Source organism: Rhinoderma darwinii, chromosome 3 (assembly GCF_050947455.1).
Source record: "Rhinoderma darwinii isolate aRhiDar2 chromosome 3, aRhiDar2.hap1, whole genome shotgun sequence".
In the NCBI taxonomy this organism is placed as follows: domain Eukaryota; kingdom Metazoa; phylum Chordata; class Amphibia; order Anura; family Rhinodermatidae; genus Rhinoderma; species Rhinoderma darwinii.
In genome coordinates this window covers 6,273,037-6,290,827 of record NC_134689.1, presented here as the reverse complement: position 1 = coordinate 6,290,827, position 17,791 = coordinate 6,273,037, and the positions used below count along the sequence as shown (strand labels likewise).

At 39.8% G+C, this 17,791-nt stretch overlaps 1 protein-coding gene across 1 annotated transcript in view; it reads left to right on the top strand.

The window, feature by feature from the left end:
* Positions 1–17,791, top strand: part of LOC142750820 (uncharacterized) — a 58,134-nt gene that overhangs the window by 11,462 nt on the left and 28,881 nt on the right. Inside the window, exons 4-8 of the mRNA XM_075859797.1 lie at positions 6,888–6,937; positions 8,433–8,533; positions 9,025–9,139; positions 9,818–9,867; positions 10,179–10,254. Of these exons, the coding sequence (XP_075715912.1) occupies positions 6,888–6,937; positions 8,433–8,533; positions 9,025–9,139; positions 9,818–9,867; positions 10,179–10,254 (392 nt within the window). The remainder of the gene's footprint in view (positions 1–6,887; positions 6,938–8,432; positions 8,534–9,024; positions 9,140–9,817; positions 9,868–10,178; positions 10,255–17,791) is intronic.

Genomic DNA, 17,791 nt, shown 5'->3' with positions numbered 1-17,791 from the left:
CCGGGCACTGCCTGGACCCCACATAAGTGCTGTTCACTAATTACTAACGTAATTCTATCTCCTGGCAGCTACCACTAGGGGGCGCTCACTACATACGGATTAACACAGTTGGTACTGAACTCAATGGGAGCTGTATATATCTGTATGTAGTGAGCGCCCTCTAGTGGTGGCTGCAGGCAGCAGAATATTATCATGTGACTCTATAGAAGCTATATATATCTGTATGTAGTGAGCTCCCTCTAGTGGTGGCTGCTGGCAGCAGAATGTTATCATGTGACTCTATAGAAGCTATATATATCTGTATGTAGTGAGCTCCCTCTAGTGGTCGCTGCAGGCAGTAGCATGTTATCATGTATCTCTATGGGAGCTGTATATATCTGTATGTAGTGAGCTCCCTCAAGTGGTGGCTGCAAGTAGCAGAATGTTATCATGTAACTCTATGGGAGCTGTGTATATCTGCATGTAGTGAGCTCCCCCTAGTGGTGGCTGCAGGCAGCAGAATGTTATCATGTAACTCTATGGGAGCTGTGTATATCTGTATGTAGTGAGCTCCCCCTAGTGGTGGCTGCAGGTAGCAGAATGTTATCATGTATCTCTATGGGAGCTGTGTATATCTGTATGTAGTGAGCTCCCCCTAGTGGTGGCTGCAGGTAGCAGAATGTTATCATGTATCTCTATGGGAGCTGTATATATCTGTATGTAGTGAGCTCCCTCTAGTGGTGGTACTTAGTTATACAATGTAAGAGAAGATGGTGATAAATTACTAGGCAGGTTTGACACTCAGGGGGAAGGAAAAGTTGAGTGGCCACAGTATATAAAGTATATATATGGCTAAATTGAATTGTTTACACTTGACATAAGAGGGCGACTTTCCTGGGGACTCTGAGGATTTTAGGTGGAAACGTTCCTCTTTCTTGGCTGGGGTTTCTTCACTGTCTGAATTTTTTTTGACGTTTTAAAGATTCTCTGTAGAAAAAAAAGCCCTGAAATCTTCGTTCGTCAAATGTCAATTTGAGCTCCTGACCGGAATAGTAATGCGACTGCTAACACCGATCCCCCAGCGCAGCTTTGTGTGAACGGGGAACAACTCAAGATGAAAAATGTTTTTGTCAACAGACGATTAAAGGGAAAAATGATAACGGCGTCATGTGGCTGCGCGGAGCGGCCAGACAAAGCGCCCACCATCAATCGCCGCCATTAATCACAAACCTTCTCGCATGGGAATTAAAAGTAATCAGAGAATAATTGTAAGAAGCGTGAATAGACCCTGCACACCCAGCAACCGGCCCGGGAGGGGAAAACTGCCCATAGACTGGGGGCAAACTGAGCCATTGGGTTTTCAGGCAGTTCCCCGAGGGGCAGTAATGGGCACATGGTAACTGGCTTTGACACTCCGCATGTAAGGTGGGGATGGAGGGTGGGGCAAGATGGTGGAAACCCCTCAGGGACAAGGGTGATCTGCTTGGGCCTAGTAGTCCATAAGATGGCGGCTGCTACTGCGTACGTCAGTCCTTGTGGTGGCTGCTTGCTGTTCCGTAAATAGGCCCTTGAAGCCTCCACACGGACCAACTCTCCGCTAGCGCTGGCCCTGCACCTCTCTGACCGTCCGCTAGGTCCCAACTATACGTACAGTGCGGCCTCACATACCCCCCTGATCGTTCTTCAGGATCGCCACCCCAGCCCCAACAATGGATCCTCACCCATCTCTCTCAGGCTCCTCTTGTCCAGTTCCCAAAGCAGTCAGAAAGTCCTGACCTCTCTCCACCCCCGCAGAAACTTTTACGTCTCTCACAGCAACAGTACGCAGCGCCGGTCACGCCAACTTCCCCCCAACACTGAACATGGACAGACGCTCTTTTATAGTCCAAGCCACCCCAGCCCCCCCCCCCCCGGCGTGATGGCGCACGCACAAACGTCATCAACCTGTTAGAGAGCACATAACCGCGGGACAATAGCGCTTAAAGGCGCAGTACACCATATACAGATAAAGGCCTTATTCACACAAGGCCTAAGTATAGGTATACAGTCGTGGTGGATCATTGAAGGCATATTTAGGCCATCACTACTTCCCTTTTACTTGGGGATTCAGTCCCTGATGCTACAAGCTCATCGATTCCCTGCTGAACCTGGCCTGGCTGTTCCTAAGACAACACAGGGAAGCAGCGGCCATCTGGTTCCCTCTTTGGAGGTAAAGTTCCTCTAGGGTGTATCCGTATTTGCCACCAGAAATTAAACTGAATGTGAGTGACAAATTTATATCTCAAGAAGAGCGTGGAGCCCGGGAGGTGGTCACCCACTGGTCTCTCCGTGTGTTGCTAGGCAACAAGCTGATCATATTCAGACCTCTGCTTGGCAAATACCAGGAAATTATTCATTAGACGTCTACGATACATGACAAATGATGGGTGAGGACTTTGGGAACCTCTATGGGCACTGCCATGGCCCCCATAAACGTGACCATTTTTTGTAATTTATTTTTTAAACAAAAAATTTGCTGCAAATTTTCACGTGGATTTTTTTTATATATACATGTGTTGCCTATTTCATTAAAGACTTCAATGTCATGTGAGATTCCGCACCGAAACATGACTGTATGGAGTGAGCAGATCAACTGCTAAATGTCATTTTTCTTCTCCGTTCACAACCCAATTAAAAGTAAAATTTTAGTTTGTGAGATTCCGCACCGAAATACGCAACAGAAATCTGCAGCAAATAAGCCACAAAATCCACAACCGTAAGTTCGGGCTCACACGTGGCGTAAATACTGCAGATTTTCTACAACAGATTTAGTTGCGGAGAATCCGTAGCATAAGGCCCCATGCACACGACCGTGCCCGTAATTACTGTCCGTGATTACGGGCACAGCCGGCCGCAGACGGTCATTGGTATTTGCGGCCTGTGCTCCCATTATAAAATATAGGAGCATGGTCCGTAAAATAAAAAATAGGACATGTCCTATTTTTTACGGAGGCTTCCAACGGCCCGGACACCTTCCTGTAAGGCTGGATTCACACGAACGTGGCGTTTTTGCGGACGCAAAAACGCGGCGTTTTGCACGCGCAAAAATCACTTGCCAGCTCCGTGTGTCATCCGTGTATGATGCGCGGCTGCGTGATTTTCGCGCAGCCGCCATCATAGAGATGAGGCTAGCCGATGCCCGTCACTGTCCAAGGTGCTGAAAGAGCTAACTGATCGGCAGTAACTCTTTCAGCACCCTCGACAGTGAATTCCGATCACCATATCTAGCAACCGGTTAAAAAAAAAAAGAGGTTTGTACTTACCGAGAACTTCCCGGCCGTTGCCTTGGTGACGCGTCCTTGGTGACGCGCCTCTCTTGACATCTGGCCCCACCTCCCTGGATGACGCGGCAGTCCATGTGACCGCTGCAGCCTGTGCTTGGCCTGTGATTGGCTGCAGCTGTCACTTGGACTGAATTGTCATCCCGGGAGGTCAGACTGGAGGAAGAAGCCGGGAGTTATCGGTAAGTTAGAACTTTTTTTTTTTTAACACGTTCATGTATATTGGGATCGGAAGTCACTGTCCAGGGTGCTGAACCAGTTTAACTCTTTCAGCACCCTGGACAGTGACTGTCTCCTGACGTCGCGTACCGGATATTTTTTTGCCGGGTTCGGCCAAAACGAGTTCGGCCGAACCCGGTGAAGTTCGGTTCGGTTGTCCGGGTTCGCTCTTCTCAAAGACACTCCGTTTGGATGTTTGTAAACAGAAAAGCACGTGGTGCTTTTCTGTTTACATTCATCCTTTTGACAGCTGGTGCGCGAATCTGATGCGCGAATTTGACTTCAATTGGTGCGTGATGCGTTGAAAACGCTGAATCAACGGACATGTCGTGAGTTTTTTGCAACGGACCAACGCAGCGCAAAACTCACGCACATGTCTGTACGGCCCCATAGACTAATATAAGTCCATGCAACGCGCGTGAAAATCACGCGCGTTGCACGCGCGTATTTCCCGTTTGTCTGAATAAAGCCTAAATATGTCCGTCGGCCATAGAAATGATTGGGTCCGTAATTACGGATTAAATCTACGGTCTTAGCGGTGGAGTGGATGAGATTTGAACAAATCTCATCCACACGCTGCGTAAATGAGCAGATAAAACGCACAGAAATTGACCAGCGGTGCGTGTTTTATTCCGCTGCGTCAATTGTATTTGCTTTTTCGCTGCAAGTTTCCCCCATTGAATTCAATCGAGAGGTAAAACCTGTAACAAACAGCAGATAAGATTTTTGCGGTGAAAAAGCTGGGATTCTGCCTCAAAAATCTTAACTCAGAATTCTGCGCTGCTTCGTCCAGTCCGGGCTCCTGTGATGACGTTTATCCCATGTGACTGCTGCAGCCAATCACAGGCTGCACCTCATCCCAGGACGGCAGAGGGACGCTTCACCATGACTACAGGTAAATATTAACCTTTCTTTGGTTTTCCGCAACGCACATTCTGGACGAAAAACCGGTCGGAAAAACAAGGCCCACCCAAGTTACAAGAGTAGATCTCCACCTCTTGAAGGTTTCCGATCTCTGATCTAGAATAGAAGGTTGCCGATCCCTGATCTTGAAGGTTGCCGATCCCTGATCTTGAAGGTTGCCGATCCCTGATCCTTGAAGGTTGCCGATCCCTGATCCTTGAAGGTTGCCGATCCCTGATCCTTGAAGGTTGCCGATCCCTGGTCCTTGAAGGTTGCCGATCCCTGATCCTTGAAGGTTGCCGATCCCTGATCTTGAAGGTTGCCGATCCCTGATCTAGAAGGTTGCCGATCCCTCACACAGGAGGACGATTCTGGATGATATTTCCAAATCTGTTTTTGATATCCGGAGGAAATGCCCTTTAGCTCACCCGGCTTCTTATAGACGATTCTCTACCAGGTTTTTGCTCAGCATCACCCTTGGCACCACCGATTAATCAAAGCAATTAAGACAAGACTTCACAGAGGATTTTTGCCTCCGATAATTGCCTCAGCACGGCCGCATTGACTCATTTTTTATTGAGCAGCCGGGCTAATTGGAAGACGATAATTAAATAATAGATTGAAATTTTTGCGAAGAAAAATTAATTAGGAAGCGACGTGATATTTTCTCTTTGAACACAAAATCTTAAAATCTTCCTTTCATGAGATTATTTGGATGGCGGGAGGAGGCCGGGGGTGGTGGGTTCTCTCACCTGAGGTTGTTGACTTAAAAACACAATTAGCAGTTTTTGTCCCTCCGAGAGGCAGGTGACGTTGTTTACTGACTGAGTGCGAAATCCATATTATTCTCCCATCAATTATAAGACACAGTGATGTCTTATTTATTTTTATCCAGTGAAGATTTAAAGGGGTGGTACAGGATTAGAAAAACATGACTCTTTCTTCCAAAACAGCGCCACACCTGTGCACAGGTGGTGTGTGGTATTGCATCTCCTCTCCATGTAATTAAATGGAGTTGCAATACCAGACACCACCTGTGGACAGGCGTGGCGCTGTTTGTAAAATAAAGTAACCATGTTTTTCTAATCCTTTACCACCCCTTTAAATCCACATAAAAAGTTGAATGTCTTTTTAGATTTATTCTCTTTTCAGGCCGAAAACTGAATTCAGAATTTTGCGCGTTTCCTGTTATCAGAGGGCAGTGCATTGTGGGAGTTCAGAGGACAGTGACACTGTTAGAGCTGAGCTGTTAGGCCACATGACTGTATGGAGTGAGCAGATCAACTGCTAAATGTCATTTTTCTTCTCTGTTCACAACCCAAGTTAAAGTAAAAGTTTTGTTGTTCCTTCTTGGAATCAACCAGCAGAATTTTTCCTTTTACTTTAGGTGTGAACGGAGAAGAATATGATATAAATCTCAAAATCAGCACAAATAACCTGGAGACCCCCAGTAACGACAACCCCTTCCTTTATGCCCTATTGGGGCATATTAAGGTAATGGGGTTAATTCCCCAAATTGACGATCCTTGAAATGCTAGAGCTGAAAGTCACTTCCAGGAAGACTCTCGGTCTGGAAGGTCTAAAGAAGTCCCTAGAAAATGGGTAAGGGTATCCATTTTCTAGGGACTACGCCATAGGTAAAACAAAAAATTTACAATGGGGCTTCCCCGTTATACAGCTGAGCGGGAAGCACGGGAAAGCCATTCAATAGGAAGACTGGGAGACTCTCATTACGTATGTCTATGATTCTTCTAATTCTTTGATCATTCCACCGTTACCAATATGGATATCGGGAATTTTTAGTCCTACCCCCCGTGAACCCCATGTCATTGCCTATAAAAATGACACCAGTTTCCCATCCCCTGATGGGTTATTTTATCTTCAGTCGGTTGTATTCTGTTTACTTTCCTCCACCTTCAAAATCCAATCTGACTCATGGTGACTCAAAAAGATAATTGGAGAAGTCTAGCGGGATCCGCAGATGGCCAATGGTAATTACCGTTATTCAAAAAGTTCATCTGATGTCGAAAAATTATACGACAAGCATCAGGTTTTATAGAGAGACTCAGGTCATTATGCCTCCGTGTCCTTGTAGATAATGTAACTGTCGGCCCAGCATTAGACGTCACCGCGGGACTCGGAACAGAACGTACAACTTTTTGTTTCTTAGGATAAAAAAAAAATAGAGCATCTGGGTTTCTCTCATCTACAATTATGGGTAAAATTGCCTGTAAAAATATCCTTAATTCAAGGCTACAATGACGGAGAATTAACTCAGCAACTAGGTCGTGACTTGAAAGCCTCTCGCGGAGCATTTCTGCCCGGTCTTGCCATCTCGGTTACTTCGTGGCCATGTAAAGAAGGATATGATTCATTAATAGGAACTTGACTTCATGAAAGCGCCTCAGACTCATCTATAATTATCCCTCCCCTGTAGTTAATTTTTTTTTTCCATCTTTGATTCAGGTCTCGGAGAGAAAAAAATCAACGTGTCAGACTCCGATTTAGCGTCACGGGTGAGTAATCCCAGAACAATGTTCGACTTTGCATTGGGTTCTTTATATTTCAAGTTAGCTAGTAGTAGAGCAACAAATACGTACCCTCTCTGGAGGTGGCACAAGAGCTGGGCATGGGCGCAAATTTGGGCACCATCGATGTGGACTATATGTTATCTGCTAGGTTCCATTTCCCCCTGGCCTACAATCTGGAGATGGGCATGGTGATCTGCCTAATTCTGCCCGGGTCATCCTACCGAAAGAATATGATGGGCAAATTGATGATTTTTTGTTTTAATTACGCAAACTAAGATATTTGTTTCTCACCTTCCCCGTAGGTTCCTTGTTCCACTCTACAAAAAGTGTTCGAACATGATTAAGCAGGGGTGGACGTAAAGGAGAAGGGCCCTATAGCAGGAGCACAATGTGGTCCTCTGCTGGTGGTGGACCATGTCTCCACGCTGGTAACAGGACAGTCTGGTTCTGGTTCATCCTACTACCTCATGGAGAGGGACCCTTGTGCCGGTTCACAGTACCCATAGAGAAGTGGGATGGGGCAACAGGATTTTGGCTCCCCTTCCTCATGGGCACCTAAGCTGGTTCCATGGCTGCAAGTACACCCTTGTGCCCAAGGTATTGGCTAGCCAGACACCATCTTTTGTGGGAAGATCTGTTTCGGTCAATTGGATCTCATCAGCAAGGTCCATATGAACTATGTTATATGACCAACCAGGGGTGGACATAGGGGAGAGGGAGCCCCATAGCAAGAGCCAAATGTAGACCCTTCCTGGTGGTTGTGCGTGTCACTGTGCCATGATGCTAACCGGACCGTCTGGTCCTTGTAGACCCTCTTACCTTGTGGAGAAGGAGTCTTGACAAGGTTTCCCATATCCATGTAGAAGAAAGATGGGGAAACCTGATCCCCCCCCCCCCCTTCCCTCTTGGGCACCTTAGCAGTTTTTTTGCTGCCTCTATCATATTCACGCTTATGGGCCCAAGGTAATAGCTATAGTGAGAACCTTTTGTGAACAGCTCTGTTTCGGTCTGTTGGACCTAGTCAGCAAGGTGTTCTCCTTAAAGGAACTGTCTGCCTTAGACAACCCCTTTGCTTATGTCTTGTTAGGACTTGGTACCCATCTCTATTAGTCAGAGCCGAAGGCCATTACATAGAGCAACTGTATAACCCGTCTCGTCCATGCATTACATAGACAGCCCACCGATTTCAATATGCCATTCCTCCGGCGGCACATCATCGAGGGGATCATTCAGTCATGTTAACAGGAGTTGTCCATGCCGGACAACCCCTTGAAAGAGAACCAGAAAAGGGTGGTAGGTGAGGCATCTCATTCTCCATGTTTCACAGACTTGTTTTAGGTCCTTCTCATTCAGATCCACGGGATCATGAGAAGACTACACCAGAAATCATGCAGCTCCGTAATATAAAGTAATATAACGTATCACGCGGAAAACGGCTATTGTCATAGTAATGAGATATTTTCTATATCATTTTCTGTAGGAAAGAGACATTTGTTCCAAGCTCATAAAACAAGTAAAACTGGACGTGCGCCTAAGTGACGGAGAAGACCACGGTGGAATAGAGAGTTACGCAACCGCCCGGTAGATAAAGATATTGTGCCTCATTTATCAAAGCGTACCGGAAAAAAAGTCCATATTGCTTATAACAACCAATCAGAGCTCAGCTGCTATAGTTTGGTAGCTATTTTGCTACCACGGGAAAAAGATTTCTTGCAAAAATGTGTTAATGACGCGTCAGCACGTTGGTCTGACGGGGAAGACATTTTTGTCTGGCCCCTCACCCCCTCCGTTTTTATTCTGTAGCTTTTTTAATATATTAAACTTTAGAATTCCAAAAACATTTCGATTCTTCACGTATATAAAGGCCGATAACGACTTCCTTCGCGTATCATGTCACCACTCGCGAGTTCTTTTCTCCCCTGACCAGTAGATTATTTCTCATAAAACCATAATTATCGGCTCATTCGTCTCTCCAGTGGGATTATTTATACTACTTGTCGAGCCGTATTATAGTCCGTGATCTGCGTGTAACCCTTGCCTCTTATTCTTCCATATCTACTAATCCATTCCAGCTCCTCGGAAAAAGAGAGAAGAAAAAGCAGAGGAAGACGAGAGGAAAACGGAAACAAGCCGCAAGTGCAGAAAGATGTCGATGAGGATAGAGATTGGGCCGGGGCCAAGGGAAAGGTTGGCTACAAAACGGCATAAAGTCAATAAAAAAAATTGCCTAACTTTTTGAATTTGTCTCATGGCGTCCTTTTAAAGGAGTTTCTGGGTTTCCCCATTATAATAGGTAAAGGCACCTTACTAGGATATACCCTCAAGAGGGCAGACCCCACCGATCACTAGAGCGAATGGGCCGTAAGACTGGTAAAGCAGGGTTTAGGATCTTCATCGATCACACATGGATGGCCTATCCCAAGTATCATCAAGACCTAATCTGTCAATTGCTAATTATCTAGTCGTTTCCACCCAACATGTCCCTCACTAAGAGCTCAGTGGGGGTACTTTTTTTCTGATATTACCCATAGTCATCGGCTACAGCATTTTCAGAGGATAAGAATTGGGCAGTGTCACGGGTCTGGGATGCCCACAGATGCCAAACCTTGGTCACATGCAGAATCTGGTCCCAATTGAACCTGAAGATGTTAGTGGTGTGTTACATTACACTGCTCTCATAGGATAAGTATGTGACATCACCAAGCTGGTGCGGTGATGTCACTAGTCCCAGACCAGGAGATAGGCACTATGACTGCCCCAATTTACTCTGTAAACAAGATATGTACTATGTTTCACCTCTCTGGTAGAATTCATTGGAATAATTTATGTTATTAAGTTAGTCACTATTTTCCTCGTATACGGCAGGTTGAAGAATTCTTGGATTTTCCTGGAGTCATGTCTGCTATGGCTATAAGGTAAGATTTACTAAATTCGTCCAGAATAAAGATAATTATTATAAACTATCCAAAAAGGAGTTGTATGAGATCTGCATTTTTTCTTTACCAAGAAATAGCGCCACTCTTTTCCTCAGGCTGTGTATGGTATTGCAACTTAGTTGAATACTAGACACAGCTCATAGGCAACAACTAATCTCATACAACTGCTTTCATTCTACATTTTTGGGGCCCATATATCCATGAGGAAATATACAAAGCAATGCCAATTTTTTTCATTATTTAGCATGATATAACTTTAAAAAAAAAATTACAATTTCTTCACAATTTAGAAATCAATCAAAAGTCAATGGATCTTCACAGAGCTCCCCAAGAAATGGTGGTGGATTGCTGTCTCAGGGTCAAGCAGTGAGTATCAAGTCTTTTTTTTTTTTATCTCAAGTTATTCTCCTTGTATATAGTGATATGGAGCATGCTGGTATAACCTGGGTATCTTCTGTATATAATTATATATGTACAGCTGGTATAAGTGATACATCTTCTTGTATATAGTGATATGGAGCATGCTGGTATAACCTGGGTATATTCTGTATATAATTATATATGTACAGCTGGTATATTATACATCTTCTTGTATATAGTGATATGGAGCATGCTGGTATAATCTGGGTGTCTTCTGTATATAATTATATATGTACAGCTGGTATAAGTTATACATCTTCCTGTATATAGTGATATGGAGCATGCTGGTATAACCTGGGTATCTTCTGTATATAATTATATATGTACAGCTGGTATAAGTTATACATCTTCCTGTATATAGTGATATGGAGCATGCTGGTATAACCTGGGCATCTTCTGTATATAATTATATATGTACAGCTGGTATAAGTTATACATCTTCCTGTATATAGTGATATGGAGCATGCTGGTATAACCTGGGTATCTTCTGTGTATAATTATATATGTACAGCTGGTATAAGATATACATATTCTTGTATATAGTGATATGAAGCATGCTGGTATAACCTGGGTAACTCCTGTATATAATTATATATGTACAGCTGGTATAAGTTATACATCTGCTTGTATATAGTGATATGGAGCATGCTGGTATAACCTGGGTAACTCCTGTATATAATTATATATGTACAGCTGGTATAAGTTATACATCTTCTTGTATATAGTGATATGGAGCATGCTGGTATAACCTGGGTATCTTCTGTATATAATTATATATGTACAGCTGGTATAAGTTATACATCTTCTTGTATATAGTGATATGGAGCATGCTGGTATAACCTGGGTATATTCTGTATATAATTATATATGTACAGCTGGTATAAGTTATACATCTTCTTGTATATAGTGATATGGAGCATGCTGGTATAACCTGGGTATCTTCTGTATATAATTATATATGTACAGCTGGTATAAGTTATACATCTTCTTGTATATAGTGATATGGAGCATGCTGGTATAACCTGGGTATCTTCTGTGTATAATTATATATGTACTGCTGGTATAAGTTATACATATTCTTGTATATAGTGATATGAAGCATGCTGGTATAACCTGGGTAACTCCTGTATATAATTATATATGTACAGCTGGTATAAGTTATACATCTGCTTGTATATAGTGATATGGAGCATGCTGGTATAACCTGGTTATCTTCTGTATATAATTATATATGTACAGCTGGTATAAGTTATACATCTTCTTGTATATAGTGATATGTAGCATGCTGGTATAACCTGGGTATCTCCTGTATATGATTATATATGTACAGCTGGTATAAGTTATACATCTTCTTGTATATAGTGATATGGAGCATGCTGGTATAACCTGGGTATCTCCTCTATATAATTATATATGTACAGCTGGTATAAGTTATACATCTTCTTGTATATAGTAATATGGAGCATGCTGGTATATCCTGGGTATCTTCTGTATATAATTATATATGTACAGCTGGTATAAGTTATACATCTTCTTGTATATAGTGATATGGAGCATGCTGGTATAACCTGGGTATCTTCTGTATATAATTATATATGTACAGCTGGTATAAGTTATACGTCTTCTTGTATATAGTGATATGGAGCATGCTGGTATAACCTGGGTATCTTCTGTATATAATTATATATGTACAGCAGGAATAAGTTATACATCTTCTTGTATATAGTGATATGGAGCATGCTGGTATAACCTGGGTATCTTCTGTATATAATTATATGTATACAGCTGGTATAAGTTATACATCTTCTTGTATATAGTGATATGGAGCATGCTGGTATAACCTGGGTATCTTCTGTATATAATTATATATGTACAGCTGGTATAAGTTATACATCTTCTTGTATATTGTGATATGGAGCATGCTGGTATAACCTGGGTATATTCTGTATATAATTATATATGTACAGCTGGTATAAGTTATACATCTGCTTGTATATAGTGATATGGAGCATGCTGGTATAACCTGGGTAACTCCTGTATATAATTATATATGTACAGCTGGTATAAGTTATACATCTTCTTGTATATAGTGATATGGAGCATGCTGGTATAACCTGGGTATCTTCTGTATATAATTATATATGTACAGCTGGTATAAGTTATACATCTTCTTGTATATAGTGATATGGAGCATGCTGGTATAACCTGGGTATATTCTGTATATAATTATATATGTACAGCTGGTATAAGTTATACATCTTCTTGTATATAGTGATATGGAGCATGCTGGTATAACCTGGGTATCTTCTGTATATAATTATATATGTACAGCTGGTATAAGTTATACATCTTCTTGTATATAGTGATATGGAGCATGCTGGTATAACCTGGGTATCTTCTGTGTATAATTATATATGTACTGCTGGTATAAGTTATACATATTCTTGTATATAGTGATATGAAGCATGCTGGTATAACCTGGGTAACTCCTGTATATAATTATATATGTACAGCTGGTATAAGTTATACATCTGCTTGTATATAGTGATATGGAGCATGCTGGTATAACCTGGTTATCTTCTGTATATAATTATATATGTACAGCTGGTATAAGTTATACATCTTCTTGTATATAGTGATATGTAGCATGCTGGTATAACCTGGGTATCTCCTGTATATGATTATATATGTACAGCTGGTATAAGTTATACATCTTCTTGTATATAGTGATATGGAGCATGCTGGTATAACCTGGGTATCTCCTCTATATAATTATATATGTACAGCTGGTATAAGTTATACATCTTCTTGTATATAGTAATATGGAGCATGCTGGTATATCCTGGGTATCTTCTGTATATAATTATATATGTACAGCTGGTATAAGTTATACATCTTCTTGTATATAGTGATATGGAGCATGCTGGTATAACCTGGGTATCTTCTGTATATAATTATATATGTACAGCTGGTATAAGTTATACGTCTTCTTGTATATAGTGATATGGAGCATGCTGGTATAACCTGGGTATCTTCTGTATATAATTATATATGTACAGCAGGAATAAGTTATACATCTTCTTGTATATAGTGATATGGAGCATGCTGGTATAACCTGGGTATCTTCTGTATATAATTATATGTATACAGCTGGTATAAGTTATACATCTTCTTGTATATAGTGATATGGAGCATGCTGGTATAACCTGGGTATCTTCTGTGTATAATTATATATGTACTGCTGGTATAAGTTATACATATTCTTGTATATAGTGATATGAAGCATGCTGGTATAACCTGGGTAACTCCTGTATATAATTATATATGTACAGCTGGTATAAGTTATACATCTGCTTGTATATAGTGATATGGAGCATGCTGGTATAACCTGGTTATCTTCTGTATATAATTATATATGTACAGCTGGTATAAGTTATACATCTTCTTGTATATAGTGATATGTAGCATGCTGGTATAACCTGGGTATCTCCTGTATATGATTATATATGTACAGCTGGTATAAGTTATACATCTTCTTGTATATAGTGATATGGAGCATGCTGGTATAACCTGGGTATCTCCTCTATATAATTATATATGTACAGCTGGTATAAGTTATACATCTTCTTGTATATAGTAATATGGAGCATGCTGGTATATCCTGGGTATCTTCTGTATATAATTATATATGTACAGCTGGTATAAGTTATACATCTTCTTGTATATAGTGATATGGAGCATGCTGGTATAACCTGGGTATCTTCTGTATATAATTATATATGTACAGCTGGTATAAGTTATACGTCTTCTTGTATATAGTGATATGGAGCATGCTGGTATAACCTGGGTATCTTCTGTATATAATTATATATGTACAGCAGGAATAAGTTATACATCTTCTTGTATATAGTGATATGGAGCATGCTGGTATAACCTGGGTATCTTCTGTATATAATTATATGTATACAGCTGGTATAAGTTATACATCTTCTTGTATATAGTGATATGGAGCATGCTGGTATAACCTGGGTATCTTCTGTATATAATTATATATGTACAGCTGGTATAAGTTATACATCTTCTTGTATATTGTGATATGGAGCATGCTGGTATAACCTGGGTATATTCTGTATATAATTATATATGTACAGCTGGTATAAGTTATACATCTTCTTGTATATAGTGATATGGAGCATGCTGGTATAACCTGGGTATCTTCTGTATATAATTATATATGTACAGCTGGTATAAGTTATACATCTTCTTGTATATAGTGATATGGAGCATGCTGGTATAACCTGGGTATCTCCTGTATATAATTGTATATGTACAGCTGGTATAAGTTATACATCTTCTTGTATATAGTGATATGGAGCATGCTGGTATAACCTGGGTATATTCTGTATATAATTGTATATGTACAGCTGGTATAAGTTATACATCTTCTTGTATATAGTGATATGGAGCATGCTGGTATAACCTGGGCATCTTCTGTATATAATTATATATGTGCAGCTGGTATATGTTACACATCTTCTTGTATATAGTGATATGGAGCATGCTGGTATAACCTGGGTATCATCTGTATATAATTATATATGTACAGCTGGTATAAATGATACATCTTCTTGTATATAGTGATATGGAGCATGCTGGTATAACCTGGGTATCTTCTGTAAATAATTATATATGCACAGCTGGTATAAGTTATACATCTTCCTGTATATAGTGATATGGAGCATGCTGGTATAACCTGGGTATCTCCTGTATATAATTGTATATGTACAGCTGGTATAAGTTATACATCTTCTTGTATATAGTGATATGGAGCATGCTGGTATAACCTGGGTATATTCTGTATATAATTGTATATGTACAGCTGGTATAAGTTATACATCTTCTTGTATATAGTGATATGGAGCATGCTGGTATAACCTGGGCATCTTCTGTATATAATTATATATGTGCAGCTGGTATATGTTACACATCTTCTTGTATATAGTGATATGGAGCATGCTGGTATAACCTGGGTATCATCTGTATATAATTATATATGTACAGCTGGTATAAATGATACATCTTCTTGTATATAGTGATATGGAGCATGCTGGTATAACCTGGGTATCTTCTGTAAATAATTATATATGCACAGCTGGTATAAGTTATACATCTTCCTGTATATAGTGATATGGAGCATGCTGGTATAACCTGCGTATCTTCTGTATATATTATATATGTACAGCTGGTATAAGTTATACATCTTCTTGTATATAGTGATATGGAGCACGCTGGTATAACCTGGGTATCTCCTGTATATAATTATATATGTACAGCTGGTATAAGTTATACGTCTTCCTGTATATAGTGATATGGAGCATGCTGGTATAACCTGGGTATCTTCTGTATATAATTATATATGTACAGCTGGTATAAGTTATACATCTTCTTGTATATAGTGATATGGAGCATGCTGGTATAACCTGGGTATCTCCTGTATATAATTATATATGTACAGCTGGTATAAGTTATACATCTTCCTGTATATAGTGATATGGAGCATGCTGGTATAACCTGGGTATCTTCTGTATATAATTATATATATACAGCTGGTATAAGTTATACATCTTCTTGTATATAGTGATATGGAGCATGCTGGTATAACCTGGGTATCTTCTGTATATAATTATATATGTACAGCTGGTATAAGTTATACATCTTGTATATAGTGATATGGAGCATGCTGGTATAATCTGGGTGTCTTCTGTATATAATTATATATGTACAGCTGGTATAAGTTATACATCTTCTTGTATATAGTGATATGGAGCATGCTGGTATAACCTGGGTATCTTCTGTATATAATTATATATGTACAGCTGGTATAAGTTATACATCTTCTTGTATATAGTGATATGGAGCATGCTGGTATAACCTGGGTATCTTCTATATATAATTATATATATACAGCTGGTATAAGTTATACATCTTCTTGTATATAGTGATATGGAGCATGCTGGTATAACCTGGGTATCTTCTGTATATAATTATATATGCACAGCTGGTATAAGTTATACATCTTCTTGTATATAGTGATATGGAGCATGCTGGTATAACCTGGGTATCTTCTGTATATAATTATATATGTACAGCTGGTATAAGTTATACATCTTCTTGTATATAGTGATATGGAGCATGCTGGTATAACCTGGGTATCTTCTGTATATAATTATATATGTACAGCTGGTATAAGTTATACATCTTGTATATAGTGATATGGAGCATGCTGGTATAATCTGGGTGTCTTCTGTATATAATTATATATGTACAGCTGGTATAAGTTATACATCTTCTTGTATATAGTGATATGGAGCATGCTGGTATAACCTGGGTATCTTCTGTATATAATTATATATGTACAGCTGGTATAAGTTCTACATCTTCTTGTATATAGTGATATGGAGCATGCTGGTATAACCTGGGTATCTTCTATATATAATTATATATATACAGCTGGTATAAGTTATACATCTTCTTGTATATAGTGATATGGAGCATGCTGGTATAACCTGGGTATCTTCTGTATATAATTATATATGCACAGCTGGTATAAGTTATACATCTTCTTGTATATAGTGATATGGAGCATGCTGGTATAACCTGGGTATCTTCTGTATATAATTATATATGTACAGCTGGTATAAGTTATACATCTTCTTGTATATAGTGATATGGAGCATGCTGGTATAACCTGGGTATCTTCTGTATATAATTATATATGTACAGCTGGTATAAGTTATACATCTTCTTGTATATAGTGATATGGAGCATGCTGGTATAACCTGGGTGTCTTCTGTATATAATTATATATGTACAGCTGGTATAAGTTATACATCTTCTTGTATATAGTGATATGGAGCATGCTGGTATAACCTGGGTATCTTCTGTATATAATTATATATGTACAGCTGGTATAAGTTATACATCTTCTTGTATATAGTGATATGGAGCATGCTGGTATAACCTGGGTATCTTCTGTATATAATTATATATGTACAGCTGGTATAAGTTATACATCTTCTTGTATATAGTGATATGGAGCATGCTGGTATAACCTGGGTATCTTCTGTATATAATTATATATGTACAGCTGGTATAAGTTATACATCTTCTTGTATATAGTGATATGGAACATGCTGGTATAACCTGGGTATCTTCTGTATATAATTATATATATACAGCTGGTATAAGTTATACATCTTCTTGTATATAGTGATATGGAGCATGCTGGTATAACCTGGGTATCTTCTGTATATAATTATATATGTACAGCTGGTATAAGTTATACATCTTCTTGTATATAGTGATATGGAGCATGCTGGTATAACCTGGGTATCTTCTGTATATAATTATATATATACAGCTGGTATAAGTTATACATCTTCTTGTATATAGTGATATGGAGCATGCTGGTATAACCTGGGTA